General features: G+C 28.9%; 1 protein-coding gene across 2 annotated transcripts; it reads left to right on the top strand.

Annotated features, from left to right (window-relative positions):
• Nucleotides 1-282: 282 nt before the first annotated feature.
• Nucleotides 283-2,791, top strand: LOC112749075 (probable polyol transporter 6). Of its 2 annotated transcripts, XM_025797344.3 has the most exons (4): nt 283-493; nt 782-819; nt 948-1,449; nt 1,639-2,791. In XM_025797344.3, exons 2-4 carry the CDS (start codon nt 810-812, stop codon nt 2,540-2,542), a joined length of 1,416 nt encoding a protein of 471 aa, XP_025653129.1. In that variant the 5' UTR covers nt 283-493; nt 782-809; the 3' UTR covers nt 2,543-2,791. The 2 variants fall into 2 exon arrangements, with proteins under 2 accessions (XP_025653129.1, XP_025653128.1); XM_025797343.2 differs by lacking the exon at nt 782-819 and having other exon boundaries at nt 284-493.
• The last annotated feature ends 18,503 nt before the right edge of the window (nt 2,792-21,294 follow it).

A 21,294-nucleotide genomic window follows, 5' to 3' on the forward strand; every position in this document is an offset into this window, starting at 1 on the left:
TACCTTCGTCTCATTTTGAAGAGTCATTTACATAGTTCTTGAGTCAACAAGTTTTGAAGAGGCAGGCATTTTGAAATTAAAAATACACTATATAATACTCTATGTTAAATTAAATAATACACAATGAAAATCACCGCAAATTGAGGTGGAGGCATTATAATTCTTTCTTAGAGTGAAGCAACATCTGCTTGATTAAACAATATATATAAATAAATAATTGGCCTCATGGACTGTTGTAATGCCAAATTAGAGTCTCTATATGTAGTCACTATATATACGAGTGTTGCATCATTTTTCAGTTTTTACAAATCACACAATTAGCAACTTCACAGAATGTGTCCGGGACAAGAAACAAACGTGCAATGCCAGTGCCAAAGAGCCATGAAAGATGGTAGTAGCCACAATAATGAGGACTATAGTCATACAAAGTTTAACAACTATGCTTGTGCTTGTGTGGTAGCTGCCTCTATTATCTCTGCTATATTTGGCTATTGTGAGTATCTATTTCTTCTTCTACTATGTTCTAACTCAGTATATGCTTTAGTTCACATAACGAATCTCACTTTAATAGAATAGGGTTTAACTGTTGTTACTATTAGTAGGTCTGGATGGAATAGATTTTGTTCGTTTTCATAGTGTTAATTGTAGAAAGATCTTGGAAAACATTTTAATTAGTTGGGTTGTGCAACTTAATATGGCTTTGAAATAATGTTTGGTATTGTTTAATTGAAAATATTAGTGTGACTTATTGTGCGTGTTATTTATTTTTTGTGGGTGATAGTCACACTCCATCTTATGGTGATGAGGTGATGAGTCCAAGTGAGTATATATATATCACTACTCTCTTTCAGTTTTAATGCTTAAACAAAGACATGTATAAGCAATCCAAATGAAGAAAGAGGAGCAATTTCTAAGAAAGAAGCAAAATGTATTTTGTTCTTGTACAGCTACAGGAGTGATGGCAGGAGCATTGTTATACATAAAGGAAGAACTAGAAATCAGTGATCTACAGGTTCAATTGCTAGCAGGAATCTTGAATGCATGTGCATTACCAGGATCCTTGCTGGCAGGAAGAATCTCTGATATCATAGGACGGAGAAACACCATCATCCTCTCTTCCATCATCTTCTTGTTGGGGTCCATTCTGATGGGGTACGGTCCAAACTACTCAGCATTGATGGCTGGAAGATGCACGGCGGGTATTGGTGCGGGTTTTGCCCTCATGATTGCACCAGTTTACAGCGCTGAGATCTCTTCTCCTTCCTACAGAGGCTTCCTAACCGCTCTCCCTGACGTGTCCATCAACTTGGGTCTCTTATTTGGCTACGTCTCTAACTACTTCTTCGGTCGCTTGCCCCTTCGAATTGGCTGGAGAACCATGCTTTTTGTTCCTGCATTCCCTTCTCTGGCTCTGGCCATTCTCATGCTCAAGCTTGTTGAGTCGCCAAGGTCATCATCATTCAAATTGGACTCTTCTATTGTTGTTGTGTTTGAAGTTGATAGTAGTTAAATGATTTGACAGATTTTGATTAAACTTTCAGTTATCAACTTTAACTGTATCTGAGTTTTTGATTAGTAATTAAACTTTCAGTTATCAACTTTCATTTATCAACGTTAAATGACAGCTTAATTAAACAGGTGGCTGGTGATGCAAGGGCGTATTGGTGATGCGAGGGAGGTTCTGATGCGCGTGTCAAACACGAAGCAAGAAGCAGAGCAACGGTTGCAAGAGATAAAAACCGCCGCAGGCATCGATCCAAGAAGCACACAAGACATTGTCCAAGTGCCAAAGAGGAGTCGAAGTGGCGGAGGAGCGCTCCGAGAGCTTCTATGCAACCCGTCGCCGCCTGTTCGGCGAATCCTAATCGCAGCCACCGGCGTCCATTTGTTCCAGCAAATCATAGGGATAGAGGCCATTTTCATGTACACTCCAAGAATCTTTGAGAGAACAGGAATCACTGATAAGAGCGTGTTGTTACTAGCAACTGTTGGAATGGGAATCAGCGATGCCGTTTTCGTGTTGATATCAACATTCTTGTTGGACAGAGTTGGAAGAAGGATCTTGTTGCTGGTTAGTTCTGGTGGTGTTGCTGTGTCTCTTCTAGGCTTAGGTGCATGCATGAGAATAGTGGAGCATTCAGATGACAAGGTTTCTTGGGCAATAAGTTTCACCATTGTATTCACTTACATCTATGTGGCTTTCACTGCAATAGGCCTTGGACCTGTTACATGGGTGTATAGCTCAGAGATTTTTCCACTCAGGTTGAGAGCACAGGGTCTTGGTGTGGGTGTCACTGTCAACAGGTTCACAAATGTTGTGGTGGTTACAAGTTTCATTTCAATTTATCAGAAGATTACAATGGCTGGGATTTTCTTTATGTATACTGCTATCACAGCTTTGGCTTGGTGCTTCTATTATTCCTTCTTGCCTGAAACCAAAGGTAGGTCTTTAGAGGACATGGAGAGTATATTTGGGAAAACTAATGACATCAATAATAATAAGCAAGTGAAGCATGTCATCAATGGCTACAACAATGCATAGTAGTTTAGCTTTTATTTCTTAGTATTATCATTATTATTGTTACTATAGATTTCTTCTTCTCCTCCAATTGAGATAATAGTAGTATTGAGTATTGACATCTCTCTGCTCCATGAGTTTTGACATACATTAGCCATTTCTTGATGAGTTTTCCCTATGTAATAATATGGATGGCTTCAATACTTCTTTCATCTATGTCTCTCTCTTATGTTATTGTATTTCTATTAATTCAATGCATCAATTTTAGTTCAATTATGATATGGTGGATTCCAGTATCACTGTGCTACCATAATTATGCAAATATTATTAAAATTAAAGTTATATATTTTTTTATATTTTGATAATATTTTTTTAAATAATATTTAAAAAATAAAAGTATTATTTAATAATAAAAAATTATTATTTAAATTTTAACAATATTTTTTAAAATACTATAGTTACCGTAGTTAGTTAGGTAACATAGTTTTACTAAAATGATTCTATTCTCATATTTGTTTGTGTAATTTAGTGTTGGTTTAAATTGATTTATTTAAGTGAAAAAAATATTTTTTATAAAAATGTATTTTTATTAAATTTTAAATATGTTTAGATATATTTTATAAGAAAAGTACTTCTATTAAAAAAAATAAACTATTTATTTTTTCTTAGAAACTAATAATATTTTATTTTTTTAAAAAAATATAAATAAAAGACGTTTTAAATATTTAAAGAGTAAAGTATCGTTTTTGTCCCCAACGTTTGGGGTAAGTTCTAAAGTTATTTCTAACGTTTTAATCGTCCTATTTAAATTCCTAACGTTTTAAAATTGGCTCAATGTTGTCCTGCCGTTAGAGATCCATTAATAGAATTGATGGCGGGACAAAATTGAGACGATTTTGAAACGTTAGAGACTTAAATAGGACGAAAACGTTGGAGACAAAAACGATACATAGAAATAAATTTTAGTTTTATTCTTCGATAATATCAATTTTTTACTGTATATAATATTCAATTATTTTTTAATCACATCTAAGTAAATTACACTTAATCACACTACTTTCATTCTAAATAATTTTTTTATATTGTTGAAGGATAAAACTAAAATTTATTTCTATGTATCGTTTTTGTCCCTAACGTTTTCGTCCTATTTAAGTCCCTAACGTTTCAAAACCATCTCAATTTTATCCCGCCATCAATTCTGTTAACGGATTCTAATGGCAGGACAACATTGAGCCAATTTTAAAATGTTAAGGACTTAAATAGGACGATTGAAACGTTAAGAATAATTTTAGAACTTACCCCAAACGTTGGGGAAAAAACAATACTTTAAATTTTTTTTAAAAAATTTATTTAAATATGAAATGACTTTTAAATTATTTTTTTAAATAAATAAATACTTTTTTCAAAGCCAATGCAAACCACCCTTAAACTTGTTTGATAATTTATATCTTAGCCAATAAAATTATGGATCACATGTATTATTCTTTATCAAGTTTCATCAACCGTAATAAGATAACATCTCCAAAATTTATGCATGACGTAGATAAACTCATATATATTTTTTTCTTTTTTTCAAATGAGACTGCTTTTGAGAACTAAACCAAGAAAATAATGCAATTATTTACTCCCCAAATTTACTCCTTTAAAAGTCCATCTAAAAGCACTTCTCAAAGTTTGTTGAGAAGATGGCATAATCTAGCTCTTTATTATATACTGTAGAGAAATGACTTTAATGTTAGAAGTGGTCCAAAAGGCACCGAACCAAACCCATGAAGTTTTATAGTTTTTTAAGTTGAAAATATTTCAGTTGGCTAATCTAAGTTTTTGTTTTCACCAAACTTTTAGTCATATATATGGGAAGTGCAACTTGTAAGTTTCATTAGCTTCTAGTACCAGAATGAGATCATATACTTCATTTGATTGTTGATATCCCGCTAACAGATTATTCAAGTTTGTTTGGAAGTTTACTACAGAATTGAAAGTTGAAGTAGCTAGACAAAGGGAGCAAAATTTAGATACGGGAAGCCACTAAATTAAAAGTCATAAATTATATTAGGTGCTCTATCTTAGGGGTGTTTGCGATGCGGTTTGGTTCGGTTTTGAAGAAAAAAGTCATCCTATCCGAACGCTTAATTTATGTGCGGTGCGGTTTAGATTGGATGAACATTTTTTAAAAATCCGATCCGATCCGATCCGATTACAAGCGGTTTGGATCAGTTTGGATCCGCGGTTTTTTAAATACAAAATAATAACTTAATTTATAAAGTTATATAACCTGTCCAACAATCCATCATAATAATAAAACACAATTCAACGTAATAATAAAACAAAAATTCCATAAAATATTATAAACCAACATGTCCAATTGTCCAACAATCCAACATATTCAACAAGTCTTGATAAAATAATAATTCTTCAGCATCAAAACAACTAAACAAGTCTCAACAACACAAAATTAAATAACATAGCAAAGTCTTAATAAAAACATAACATAAAAAACTCCAAACTGAAAACTGAAGCACTGATCACTAATCAGATTCATCACCAGAGTCTTCTTTATCTATTAGTTGAGGAATTGGCTCAAGTTCTACAATAAAATGTAATAAAATAAATATTAGTAAGTTAAACATATTATCAAATAGTAAAGTTAATCATTATGTGAAGATAAAATAAAACATAATATTAAAGAACTATCTTTCTCAAGTTTTTCAAATTCTTCAAAAAACTCCACAAGGTCAATTGGCAATGAATTGGCTCGAAACCAATTTTGTGCATAAATCAAAGTTTCAATAGTTTTTGGAGTAAGAGAGCTCCTTTAACATATTGAGTTGTTACCAACATACACATTACACAATAAAAAAATTACCTCAGGATATGAAGCTGACATTGTTGACCTTCGAATTGAAAGCTAAAAACAACCGAACAAATATAAAATCCGCAGAAGATAAAAAAAATAGAATTTAATTTCAATCAACAAGAACAAAATACTTAATTTAATACAAAGTTTAACCAATTTTAATAACAAGAATAACAGTACAACAAGAACATAATAAAATTAAAACACAGTTTAACAAGTAAAAATTAAAACAAGTAAAAATTAAAGCAAGTAAAAATATACCTTGAACAGTTTAACACAGTTTAACACAGATTAACAAGTAAAAATTAAAATTAAACAAAATCTTAAAACAACATAACAAAACAAAACAAACAAAAGCAAGTAAAAATATACCGAGGAGAGGAGGCGGCAGCGGCGTCACCGATGAAGGACATCATTCAGAAGAGGAGCGGTGGATGGCGTCGGCGTGTGTCAATGAGAGTGACTGAGAGTGAGTGATGCTGTGATGGTGAGAGTGAAGAACGAAGACTAAGAGAGTGAGAGAGGGCAGAGGGGTTTCTTTCTTTAGATTAGGATTTCAAACATTTGGCCATTTGGAGGAGCGGCGGTACTGCGCTAGTGTGCTACGGTAAGTAAGGGTATTATTATTATTATTATTATTATTATTATTATTATTATTATTATTATTATTATTATTATTATTATTATATGCGGTTCGGTTCGGTTTTGCAGAATAGAACCGCAAACCGAATCGAACCGCAATAAAATTATTATTATTATTATTATTATTATTATTATTATTATTATTATATGCGGTTCGGTTCGGTTCGGTTCGGTTTTGCAGAATAGAACCGCAAACCAAACCGAACCGCAATAAAACCGATCCAAAATCTAAAAAATATCCAAAATAGAGCAGTTTAATTTGGTTTTCGGTTTGAATCGGTCTGATTTTGCAGTTTTTTTGGACCGATTTGGATCTGAACACCCTACTCTATCTGTATTATATATTATGCTCTTTCTATCACTTAAAGCTGTATTGTTAAAGCATAATTTCTAAGTTGTTAAAGTATATAATCTCATACTCTAAAAACACTTAATAATAACCTTTTACATTAGAGAAAGTATAAGAAACCTAACTTTTAAATAACCAATATTACAAATTTTTTAAATTATTTTTTTAACCTTATATTTTTAAGAATTTAGGATTTAGAGCTAGAGTTTAAGATATAAAATTTAAGATTTAAGATTTATGATTTAAAATTTAAAATTTAGAATTTAAAATCAAAAAATTAATTTGTGTTGGTTGAAAAAAATTGAGTTTCTAATTGACATTATTGCTAGTGAAGACATAAATTCATACAATAATGCTAGAGAGATCATAATTTAAAATTATCTTATTCAACTTAATATTCATAATTTTATATATGTAGTATCCAACTATTTATAGTTACACACTTATTACATCTAAAATTATCTAATTATTCTAGCGATAATTAAAGCATACAAAATAAAAAGAAAAACTTAATATAAAATAAGATAATTTTAATTATTTTGGATTATTTTTTATTGTCTCTCCAACATTTTTAATTCATATTACAAGTTTTGGAGAGTCTCTATTCTTTTAATTCAGAGGAATGCAAATAGTGTTGTAGATTGTATGGCTAAAGCAGCTGTTTCTGGCGCGGATATTTACTCGAATTGGAGCCAACCATAGAGTGAGCTTCAATATCTAATAGATTTAGATATGAATCTAACCAATTAATTTGGCTTTGTCTCTATTTTTTTCTTTCTTTTCTATTTAGTCACAAAAAAAAAATATTACAAGTTTTATAGGCAACATATTGATCAAGTAGTTAGCTTACTAGTTTAGTTGAATAAGTGCCAATGATTCAAATTTTATTTTATGTATGCAGTAATTTATTAATCCTTAAATGAAACTTCAATTCATAATAAATTAGTTTTTAGTGTGCTAACATAGAAAATACAGAAGGAAAAAAAAATAGGCTACGCATCTGGCCCACATTCATATTCTTTCTTCAGCTAAAGTTTGACACATCGAATGTGATCCACAATAACACTATAAGAAAAATGTTGAATACCGTCGGAAACAATCAGTAATATAAACTTCACCGGTAAATGTTTACCGTTGTAATCTTTTCGTTCGACGGTAATTTTGTGATGGATTATCAGCTCGAAAAATCAATTGGTTATTGGCGGATTTTCTCGACAATATTGTTGCTGCCAAAAAATATTATTTTGCGTACTATTATCGTCAGATTATTCCTACAGTAATATCAATTTTTTTTACATAATTAGTGGTCCATTCATAATAATAAAAAACTTTTATTTAAAGTAAATAATACAGTATTCAAATAAATTAAAAATCAAGTACATCAAATAAATATAATGAAACAATGAAATGAAAAACTAATAACTACAGATCTAGGTCGTCGTCGTCAATCCCGTGGCCTTGAGTCGGCAGCGCAGAAGGTGGTGATATCCATATGCCACCAGCAGGACAACTGCCACCAGCAAGGTCGATGCCAACAGCGCGCATCTGGGCCCGATACACTTCCATCTGAAGCCTCCATACACTGCATCCGCTCCAGTGACTCCCTCTACTCCAGCCTGAGCTCATCCGTAGACGTCATGCGGGTGAGAATCTCCTGATACATCTCTCAATAATTGTTAAACTCCTGAGCCTGCTACTGAAGGCTGCGTTGGAGCTCCTGCACCTGCAGCCTCAAATCCACGCCTTCCTCAGGCTCGACGGCTCAACTAGTGGCGGAGCCTGACGACAACCTCAACGTGGAGGTGCAAAGGCTGCTGGCGAAAAATGACCCCATCACGTATATACGAGTTTTGTACGACGCTGAGGCGGTCTCGCGCCAAACCGTATCGGGATCGACGATTTAAGCTGGAGAGCTATCGGTGGCGTCCTCCCCACCTTGCTAAGACTGCTGAGTCGCAGCCTCTAGTATCTGTGTGTAGGACTCCTGTGTAATTAACACAAGTTATTTTGACTAGTACGATAGATATACAGTTAATCTCTAATAATTTTATAGCAGAAGATAATCAGATGTATGTTTACTCACATAATGGTCCTGAGACCGCTAATCATCAAATGTCTTTTTGTTCTTCTTCAACGTATGGGTGTACTTGAACGTCTCCGTCAATATCGTCTCACGATCCAACGATTTCGTCTACACATGTTACATTAAAACAATATGATTAGGATGCCTAGTAATGATATGCAGAAGAATATAACTAAGTTATTAATAAAATTAAAGTCACGTTACATACCAACCTGACCTTAGTCTTCATGAAGGTCGCTGAGCTACTAGTATACTTGGACGATCTTGCTGAGACCCTGTTAGCTCTATTGATGAGATGCCGATACTGGAACCCCTCATCGGTCTGCCAATGAACAAACAGGGCCTTCTTTATAAAGACTCAGCATAAATGGCTTAGGTTGTCCAGTGATCTCGTCCCTGACGAACATCATCCAGCATCTGTTGGAGCCTCAGACCCATTTTATGGTAGAATATCTTCACGATGGTTAGGTCGTGCTCAGCATCCCACCTAAAGTGCAGCTACAACAAAGAAATTTTAAAATTAGTTAAGCAAGATAGAAACTATAAACTAGCTAAAAAGGTTTGAAACTAAAAAAATAGAGTAATTACCGCTCATTTATAAAACCATCCCTCCCTGGTCTCAGCGGGGATCTTCGTGTAACTGGACCAAGAATGGTCGTACATCAGCTTAATGACATTGGTCATCTCCTGAGTACACACATCATTGTTCGGCACAAACCTAACAACTCACAAACAAGAATCAACCTAAATCCATTAAACAGAAATCATAATCATTAAAACTTAAAACAATAACTAGGCAACCAAATCAACCTGAATGCACTAAATAAGAATTAATTTTCAAGAACTTTTAGTAATAAAATTAATCATAATCGTTGAAATTTAAAACACTAACCAGCCAACTAAATCAACCTAAATCCACTAAATAGGAATCATTTTTTAGGAACTTTCAGCAACAACCATAATCATTGAAACAGAAAACGCTAACCAGGCAACCAAATCAAGCTAAATCCACTAGACAGGAATTAATTTTCAGGAGCTTTCAACAATAAAATTAATCATAATCGTTGAAATTTAAAAACACTAGCCAGCCAATCAAATAAATCTGAATCCACTAAACAAGAATCAATTTTCAGGAACTTTCAGCAACAACCATAATCATTGAAACATGAAACACTAACCAGGCAACTAAATAAACTTAAATCTACTAGAGAAGAATCAATTTTCAGGAATTTTCAACAATAAAGTTAATCATAATCATTGAAACTTAGAAACACTAACTAGCCAACTAAAATTTACTAAACAGGAATCAATTTTCAAGAATTTTCAGCAACAACCATAATCATTGAAACAGAAAATACTAACCAGGTAACTAAATCAATCTAAATCCACTAGACAGGAATTAATTTTCAAGAACTTTTAGCAACAAAGTTAATCATAATCATTGAAACTTAAAAACACTAACCAGCATTTAAACCTAAATCTGCTAAACTAGAATCAATTTTCAGACACTCTCAACAATAACCATAAATAGGAAATACATGAAACTCAATGTGATACTTACCACGTGCAGTCATCTGGACAAATCTTCAACCGTACAATGGGAGGTGGTGGAGGGGCATCAGCTGCTGCCTCACTTCCGTGGCTAGACTCTGGGGCTGCAGCATCCGTCGCTGGAGGCGGCGTCGACGTAAATGCGGGCTGCTGAGCGGTAAGAGACTGCGTTAATGACCATGATGAACGGTTAGTCCGTTAAATCTGCAACATGTGGCGCCATCGGGGTGGTCGGAGTAGAGGGAGAGGATCCAGAAGTCCCAGAGGTACCGGAAGAAACCCTTCCTCTACCCCGACCATGGCTACGACTATGAATAGCAGCCTGATCCGCAACACCTCTACCTGTCGACATGTCTGCAAACATCAAATTATCAAACAATCTCAGTAACAATTTCTCAACAAAATAGTCATCAACGCAGTAATTAACACAATTACACAATTTTAAACACTTCAATAATTCAAAATCTAATGTATTGAATCTAACCTAACTTAATCAACATAAATCCACTAAGATTAGAAAACTAAACAGAACTAACTTTGAAATTGATTCAAAACTAAAATTAAAATTCTAATCAACGCTAAACTAAATTAAATTAAAACTAAACAATTATCAAACAATCTCAGCAATAATTTCTTAACAAAACAGTCATCAATGCAACAATTAACATAATAAGACAATTCCTAACACTTCAATAATTCAAAACCTAATGTATTGAATCTAACGTAAATTAATCAACCTAAATCCACTAAGATTAGAAAAATAAAGTGAACTAACTTCAAAATTGATTCAAAATTAAAATTGAAATTCTAATCAAACCTAAACTAAATTAAATAATTAGCAAACAATCTCAGTAACAACTTCTCAGCAAAACAGTCATCAACGTAGAAAATAACAAAATTAGAGAATTTCAAACACTTCAACAATTCAAAACCTAATATATTGAATCTAACCTAAATTAATCAACCTAAATCCACTAAGACTAAAAAACTAAATTGAACTAACTTTGACACTGATTTAAAATTAAAATTAAAATTTTACTCAAAGACTAAATTAAACTAAAATTAAAGAAATTGAAAAAGAGTTGCTCAAGAACCTGTAATGAAGAACTGATTAAGAAATAAGAGAAGAGGTGGATGTTGTGGCTTTGGTCGCCAAAATTGCGATGGCGGCAAATGATGGTGACGGCAGTATTAGAATATCATAATTAGGGAACAAAATCAGAAAAATATCAAAGAGGATTAGAAAAAAATCAATGTAATTTATTAGAATATTATTCCATAACGGACGTACTCTTAGCGTACTCTTGGTCTACATATTGGTAAGAACCTTGTAATCACAGATGAAAAATATGAATAACAAAAATAATAATTTTCTAAATAATTCTTCGTTTCTTTCCTAAACTCTTTGTACCATGGAGGCAGATGGTGGTGACGACGAAGGGGAAAGAGAAAGAAAGAGAAGAAGGAGGCGTTGGCATAAAGGGTTGACGGCGATGGAGAGGGGTGGCGAAGGTGGCAGTCTTAGAGGCGGCAAATGATGGTGAGTTGGTGACGACAACTGGAACATGAGAGAGGGAGGGAGATGGTAGTGATGGTTGTGAGAGTTCGAATGAGGGGAAAGAGATTCGTGATTTAAATTTACACTTTTATCGTCAAATTGTATATCACCAAAGTGAATTATTTCACTAAATTGAGTTATTGTCGGATTTTCTAATCTAATTTATTTTTCCTCCAAATATTACTAGCAAATTTACAATCAGAAAACATAATCTATCAATAATTATTTAACCTTACAAAGAATTCGACGTAGTTATAGTCAATAAATCTGACGGTAAATCAGCCGCTATTCCACTATAATAAATTTGATAATACTCAACAGTTTTCTTGTACTACTACATAGCCTTCACCATATAAATTAGTCTATAAACAAAGTAACCTTATTTCCACAATAATGCAAATCCTTTTCTAACCCATATCAACTTAATTAGTACCCAAAACAACAAAAATAATACATCTCGTTTCAATACCACAAGGGCTCACTGAATATCTCCACACAAAAATACATTATTTAAGAGCATATCCTTAGTTAACTGTACTAGCTAGGCCACTGTTGAGACTTCAATCCTAACAGACACGCCTTTGACCTTGTTAAGTTATCACATATATATTTAATTGCATTATAGTGATCACGTGTTGTGTATGCCTTTACGAATTGCGTGTATCTTGCAGAACTATACCATTGAATTTGGACAAATATTTGGTCTATGGCCGTGAGTAGTGCAAAATCGCTTTTCAAAGCACTAATGATTAATAATGGCTCCACATATATGTAAGGTCCCTATAGTTCGATATTGTGGTGTGCTATCAACCCACAATGTATGCATGTGTTGCCTATGACAAGTTCTGAGGCAGGTTCCTCTTATTCGCAAAATGCAATCAGCATGTTTTACTTGTTTTGGCACATTTTCTCGATCGACTTGGCTTGTTTAATATTCCAAAGAGAAAAGCTGAAGTATCACCATATTTTATTATTTTAGATAGCAACTTTAGTTATTAGTTTGGTTTTTTTAATTTAACAATTCAGTAATATATTTTTAAGTGTTGTTAACTAATTGTCGGTTACAAAATAATAATTCTGCTGACCGTCTAATATTATTGTTCTATCATGGACACATAATGTTATGTTATTTATTTTCTTTTGTTATAATGAAATTCTAGGTACCATTGTAAAAGTAAAATAATCCACAAAGACTCAAGATTTTTATTTTAATAAATAAATTAAATATAATAATTATCGAAATAAATAATTTAAAAAATATTTATTAAAATAAATATCTTTCTCTTATTTCGTTTACATGGTAAATTAGATAATTTTATACGTGTAATTTTTTAATTTTTTTATATCTCATTTACCGTAAACGAGATATATGCCTTTATAAATAATTAAATATAATTTTTAAAAATAATAAAAAATATTAATATTTTTAATTTGACCAAACTCTTACAAATGAAATGTTTCAAATAATAAGAAAACTAAACCGTCCATCTTAAATAATAGAGAGGATGGACGATCCATTTATCATGTTAACACGTTTACTTTAAAAGCGTATACTGTTAAATTGTTCGCTATTAAGGTTATTTAAATTATATTTTAAATTTTTATGTATATAAACCAAAAAATTTTTTGGGTGTATTTTTATGTACTCCCATATAACAAACAAAATTTCAAAATTTTAAAATAAATAATTAAATATAATTTTTGAATTTTAAATTTTGAAATTTTAAATTTTAAATTTACAAAATTTCGTTTGTTGCATGGGGGTACATAAAAATTTAAAATTTATGTACTCCCATGCAACAAACAAAATTTCGTAAATTTGAAATATGAAATTTCAAAATTCAAAAATTATATTTAATTATTTTGTTTAAAAATTTGAAATTTTGTTTGTTATATGGGAATACATAAAAATTTCGTTTGTGTACATAAAAATTTAAACTATAATTTAAATAACATTAATAGTGAACAATTTAAAGTACATTTATGTGTGTTCAAAATAAACGTGATAACGTGATAAATGAACCGTCCATCCTCCCTATTATTTAAGATGGACGGTCTATTTTTTCTATTATTTGAAATATTTAATTATTTATAAAGGCATATATCTCGTTTACACGATATACAAAAATTGAAAAACTATATATATATATCTTGTTTATACTGTAAACGAAACACGTACAAAATTATCTCATTTACAGTATAAACGAGATAAAAAATATATTTATTTTAATAAATATTTTTTAATTATTTATTTTGATAATTATTATATTTATTTTATTTATTAAAATAAAAAGTCCCAAAAACTCGACATCCAAATCAAATATGTATGTCTATTCAATTTCCGGCAAATATTCCCTCCTTAAAAAGATCTTACAAATGATTATACTATGCTTAGAGGTAAATAAAAAATGATATGTTCTTTCTAATATATATATACATATATGAATTTTGGTGTATTAAAATATTTTATATAATTATTTAACCGCATTCAATTTTTTGAATAATTATTCATACGGTCAATATAAAAAATAATTATTTTATTGATATGATATTAAATAATAAATATACTAGTAAAATTATTTTATATTAATTGTGCATAAAAATTTTATATATAAAAAATAATTTTTTTATTAACATAATATTATATAATTAAATATAATTAAACATTACTTTATATACAATAAATCAAAATTATATATTATTTTAATATATATTCTATATATATAACTAAGTTATATATATATATATATATATATATATATATATATATATATATATATATTAGAGTCAGATAGTGATATCTATCAATTTGAGAAATGATTTTATTATTATTATTATTTGTTACAGATCCGACCTTCAGATCTCTATCTAAAACAGCCTCCGAAATTGAAATACCGGATCGAATTGCTTTTTTCTTTTAGAAGGACCAAAATCGGCCCACTAAAATTTCTAACCAACATTTAAATTTAAATGACTTTCTTAGCCAAATAAGATAAGATAAGATAATCTATAAAAGGAAGTCTAAGTCCCACTCTCACGCATTCCACTCACCTCTTATCTCTTAGACTCATTTTAACTTGAGTATTAGAGTATCTTTGTAAGTACCATCCATTACCTTACAGCACCATTAAAAGCTTTCTACATATTAGGAGGACACAGTTTGAAAGGTAAATTATAGTGTGGCAGAACCACGAATATGACGACGGGACAGTTACACGTCGACATTGACGGAATTCCATCCCAATCTTTCCACTTTCTCCATACCCTAATTCACCTAGTGCGAATAAATTCCGAGTTTCCGTTTTGTTCTGTTCTTTTAACCCATAGTGTGATTGCATTAGTATAAATAATGTAACATCATCCATGACTATCTCTATAAATTTGGGACCCACCACGCATGAATTGTCTCAAATAATAAGAAAGATAAATTGTCCATCTTAAATAATAGGGAGAATGGACGGTCCATTTATTACGTTAATACGTTTACTTTAAAGGCATATAAGTGTACTGTTAAATTATTCACTATTAATGTTATTTAAATTATATTTTAATTTTTTATGTACACAAACAAAATTTTTATGTACTCCCATATAATAAACAAAATTTTAAATTTTTAAACGAAATAATTAAATATAATTTTTGAATTTTAAAATTTCAAATTTTAAATTTACAAAATTTCGTTTGTTGTATAGGAGTACATACGAAATTTTTATGTACTCCCATGCAACAAATGAAATTTGTAAATTTAAATTTAAAATTTCAAAATTCAAAAATTATATTTAATTATTTCGTTTAAAAATTTGAAATTTTGTTTGTTATATGGGAGTACATAAAAATTTTGTTTGTGTGCATCAAAATTTAAAATATAATTTAAAAAATATTAATAGTGAACTATTTAACAGTGCACTTATGTGCCTTCACAGTAAACGTGATAAATGGACCGTCCATCCTTCCTATTATTTAAGATGGACGGTTTATCTTTTTCTATTATTTGAAATATTTCATTTGGGAAAGTTTGGTCAAATTAAAAGTATTAATATTTTTTATTATTTTTAAAAATTATATTTAATTATCTATAAAGGTATATTGCCAACCCGATCCGCAGCGGGTAGGGTAGGGTGCGGGTAGGGTTCTCGTGCGGGTCGGGTATGGTACGGGTTGAGCCTCAACCCTACCCGACCAACCCGCATTCTATATTTGTTTATGTTATATACTTATATAAAAATATGTTTTAAGTGGATGTTGAATCAAAGACCTCTCACTAAATGTAAAAGATCCGTAACCACTAAAAAAAAATCATTAATTGATAATTTAATAGTTTTTTTTTACATAAAAATCAGTTCTATTTTAAATTATCATCAAGTTATATAATAATGTTGTATATTTTTTATAACCCGCAGGTAGGGTCGGGTACCCGCGGGTTAAGAGTGGGTAGGATTAGGATTGGGATATTCTCAACCCATGGGTAGGGTAGGGTTGAGTTTATATAAAAATCTCAACCCGCAGGTAGGGTTAGGGTTGGATCCAAACCCTACCCTACCCATTGCCACCTCTATATATATCTCATTTACACAATATATAAAAATAAAAAAATTACATATATTTTGTTTATATTGTAAACAAAATACGTACAAAATTATCTCATTTACAGTGTAAACAAGATAAAAAAAGATATTTATTTCGATAAATATTTTTTAAATTATTTATTTCGATAATTATTATATTTATTTTATTTATTAAAATAAAAAATCTCAAAAACTCGACATCCAAATCGAATATGTATGTCTATTCAATTCCCGCCAATATTCCCTCCTTAAAAAGATCTTACAAATGATTATACTATGCTTAGAGGTAAATAAAAAATGATATGTTCTTTCTAAAATAATATATATATGAATTTTGATGTATTAAAATATTTTATATAATTATTTAACCACATTCAATTTTTTGAATAATTATTTATACGGTCAATATAAAAAATAATTATTTTTATTGATATGATATTAAATAATAAATATACTAATAAAAATATTTTATATTAATTGTGCATAAAAATTTTATATATAAAAAATAATTTTTTTATTGACATAATATTATATAATTAAATATAATTAAACATTCTTTATATACAATACATCAAAATTATATATTATTTTAATATATATTCTATATATATAACTAAGTTGTAGTTAATTATATATATATATATATATATATATTAGAGTCAGATAGTGATATCTATCAATTTGAGAAATGATTTTATTATTATTATTATTTTTATTATTATTATTATTATTTGTTACAGATCTGACCTTCGGATCTCTATCTAAAACAGTCTCCGAAATTGAAATACCGGATCGAATTGCTTTTTTCTTTTAGAAGGACCAAAATCGGTCCACTAAAATTTCTAACCAACATTTAAATTTAAATGTCTTTCTTAGCCAAATAAGATAAGATAAGATAAGATAATCTATAAAAGGAAGTCTAAGTCCCACTCTCACGCATTCCACTCACCTCTTATCTCTTAGACTCATTTTAACTTGAGTATTAGAGTATCTTTGTAAGTATCATCCATTACTTTACAGCACCATTAAAAGTTTTCCACATATTAGGAGGAAACGGTTTGAAAGGTAAATTGGAATGTGGCAGAACCACGAATATGACGACGGGACAGTTACACTTCGACATTGACGGATTTCCATCCAAATCTTTCCACTTTCTCCATACCCTATTTCACCTAGTGCGAATAAATTCCGAGTTTCCGTTTTGTTCTGTTCTTTTAACCTATAGTGTGATTGCATTAGTATAAATAATGTAACATCATCCATGACTATCTCTATAAATTTGGGATCCACCACGCATGAATTGTTTCAAATAATAAGAAAGATAAATTGTCCATCTTAAATAATAGGGAGAATGGAGGGTCCATTTATTACGTTAATACGTTTACTTTAAAGGCATATAAGTGTACCGTTGAATTATTCACTATTAATGTTATTTAAATTATATTTTAATTTTTTATGTACACAAACAAAATTTTTATGTACTCCCATATAATAGACAAAATTTTAAATTTTTAAACGAAATAATTAAATATAATTTTTTAATTTTAAAATTTTAAATTTTAAATTTACAAAATTTCGTTTGTTGCATGGGAGTACATACGAAATTTTTATGTACTCCAATACAACAAACGAAATTTGTAAATTTAAATTTGAAATTTCAAAATTCAAAAATTATATTTAATTATTTCGTTTAAAAATTTGAAATTTTGTTTGTTACATGGGAGTACATAAAAATTTCATTTGTGTGCATCAAAAATTAAAATATAATTTAAAAAATATTAATAGTGAACAATTTAATAGTGCACTTATGTGCCTTCATAGTAAATGTGTTAACGTGATAAATGGACCGTCCATTCTCCCTATTATTAAAGATGGACGGTTTATCTTTTCTATTATTTGAAATATTTCATTTTTAAAGGTTTGGTCAAATTAAAAGTATTAATATTTTTTATTATTTTTAAAAATTATATTTAATTATGTATAAAGTTATATATCTCATTTACACAATATATAAAAATTAAAAAATTACATATATCTCGTTTATACTTTAAACGAAATACGTACAAAATTATCTCATTTACAGTGTAAACTAGATAAAAAAAGATATTTATTCGATAAATATTTTTTAAATTATTTATTTTGATAATTATTATATTTATTTTATTTATTAAAATAAAAAGTCTCAAAAATTCGACATCCAAATCAAATATGTATGTCTATTCAATTCCCGGCCAATATTTCCTCCTTAAAAAGATCTTACAAATGATTATACCATGCTTAGAGGTAAATAAAAAATGATATGTTCTTTCTAAAATAATATATATGAATTTTGATGTATTAAAATATTTTATATAATTATTTAACCACATTCAGTTTTTTGAATAATTATTCATACGGTCAATATAAAAAATAATTATTTTTATTGATATGATATTAAATAATAAATATACTAGTAAAATTATTTTATATTAATTGTGCATAAAAATTTTATATATAAAAAATAATTTTTTTATTGACATAATATTATAAAATTAAATATAATTAAACATTACTTTATATACAATACATCAAAATTATATATTATTTTAATATATATTCTATATATATAACTAAGTTGTAGTTAATTTTATATATATATATTAGAGTCAGATAGTGATATCTATCAATTTGAGAAATAATTTTATTATTATTATTATTATTATTTGTTACAGATCTGACCTTCGGATCTCTATCTAAAACAGCCTCCGAGATTGAAATACCGGATCGAATTGCTTTTTTCTTTTAGAAGGACCAAAATCGACCTACTAAAATTTTTAACCAACATTTAAATTTAACTTGAGTATTAGAGTATCTTTGTAAGTACCATCCATTACTTTACAGCACCATTAAAAGTTTTCCACATATTAGGAGGAAACGGTTTGAAAGGTAAATTGGAATGTGGCAGAACCACGAATATGACGACGGGACAGTTACACTTCGACATTGACGGATTTCCATCCAAATCTTTCCACTTTCTCCATACCCTAATTCACCTAGTGCGAATAAATTCCGAGTTTTCGTTTTGTTCTGTTCTTTTAACCTATAGTGTGATTGCATTAGTATAAATAATGTAACATCATCCATGACTATCTCTATAAATTTGGGACCCACCACGCATGAATTGTTTCAAATAATAAGAAAGATAAATTGTCCATCTTAATGGACGGTCCATTTATTACGTTAATACATTTACTTTAAAGGCATATAAGTGTACTGTTGAATTATTCACTATTAATGTTATTTAAATTATATTTTAATTTTTTATGTACACAAACAAAATTTTTGTGTACTCCCATATAACAAACAGAATTTTAAATTTTTAAACGAAATAATTAAATATAATTTTTGAATTTTAAAATTTAAAATTTAAAATTTACAAAATTTCGTTTGTTGCATGGGAGTACATACGAAATTTTTATGTACTCCAATACAACAAACGAAATTTGTAAATTTAAATTTGAAATTTCAAAATTCAAAAATTATATTTAATTATTTCGTTTAAAAATTTGAAATTTTGTTTGTTACATGGGAGTACATAAAAATTTCGTTTGTGTGCATCAAAATTTAAAATATAATTTAAAAAATATTAATAGTGAACAATTTAATAATGCACTTATGTGCCTTCACAGTAAACGTGTTAACGTGTTAACGTGATAAATGGACCGTCCATCCTCCCTATTATTTAAGATGGACGGTTTATCTTTTCTGTTATTTGAAATATTTCATTTTTAAAGGTTTGGTCAAATTAAAAGTATTAATATTTTTTATTATTTTTAAAAATTATATTTAATTATGTATAAAGTTATATATCTCATTTACACAATATATAAAAATTAAAAAATTACATATATCTAGTTTATACTTTAAACGAAATACGTACAAAATTATCTCATTTACAGTGTAAACAAAATTATCTCATTTACATAGGAGTACATAAAAATTTCGTTTGTGTGCATCAAAATTTAAAATATGATTTAAAAAATATTAATAGTGAACAATTTAATAGTGCACTTATGTGCCTTTACAGTAAACGTGTCAACGTGATAAATGGACCGTCCATCCTCCCTATTATTTAAGATGGACGGTTTATCTTTTCTGTTATTTGAAATATTTCATTTTTAAAGGTTTGGTCAAATTAAAAGTATTAATATTTTTTATTATTTTTAAAAATTATATTTAATTATGTATAAAGTTATATATCTCATTTACACAATATATAAAAATTAAAAAATTACATATATCTCGTTTATACTTTAAACGAAATACGTACAAAATTATCTCATTTACAGTGTAAACAAGATTAAAAAAGATATTTTTTTCGATAAATATTTTTTAAATTTTTTATTTCGATAATTATTATATTTATTTTATTTATTAAAATAAAAAGTCCCAAAAACTCGACATCCAAATCAAATATGTATGTCTATTCAATTCCCGGCCAATATTCCCTCCTTAAAAAGATCTTACAAATGATTATACTATGCTTAGAGGTAAATAAAAAATGATATGTTCTTTCTAAAATAATATATATATGAATTTTGATGTATTAAAATATTTTATATAATTATTTAACCACATTCAATTTTTTGAATAATTATTCATACGGTCAATATAAAAAATAATTATTTTTATTGATATGATATTAAATAATAAATATACTAGTAAAATTACTTTATATTAATTGTGCATAAAAATTTTATATATAAAAAATAAATTTTTTATTGACATAATATTATAAAATTAAATATAATTAAACATTACTTTATATACAATACATCAAAATTATATATTATTTTAATATATATTCTATATATATAACTAAGTTGTAGTTAATTATATATATATATTAGAGTCACATAGTGATATCTATCAATTTGAGAAATGATTTTATTATTATTATTATTATTATTTGTTACAGATCTGACCTTCGGATCTCTATCTAAAACAGCCTCCGAGATTGAAATACCGGATCAAATTGCTTTTTTCTTTTAGAAGGACCAAAATCGGCCCACTAAAATTTCTAACCAACATTTAAATTTAAATGTCTTTCTTAGCCAAATAAGATAAGATAAGATAATTTATAAAAGGAAGTCTAAGTCCCACTCTCACGCATTTCACTCACCTCTTATCTC

This window comes from Arachis hypogaea, chromosome 15 (assembly GCF_003086295.3).
Source record: "Arachis hypogaea cultivar Tifrunner chromosome 15, arahy.Tifrunner.gnm2.J5K5, whole genome shotgun sequence".
NCBI classification, from domain to species: Eukaryota; Viridiplantae; Streptophyta; class Magnoliopsida; order Fabales; family Fabaceae; genus Arachis; species Arachis hypogaea.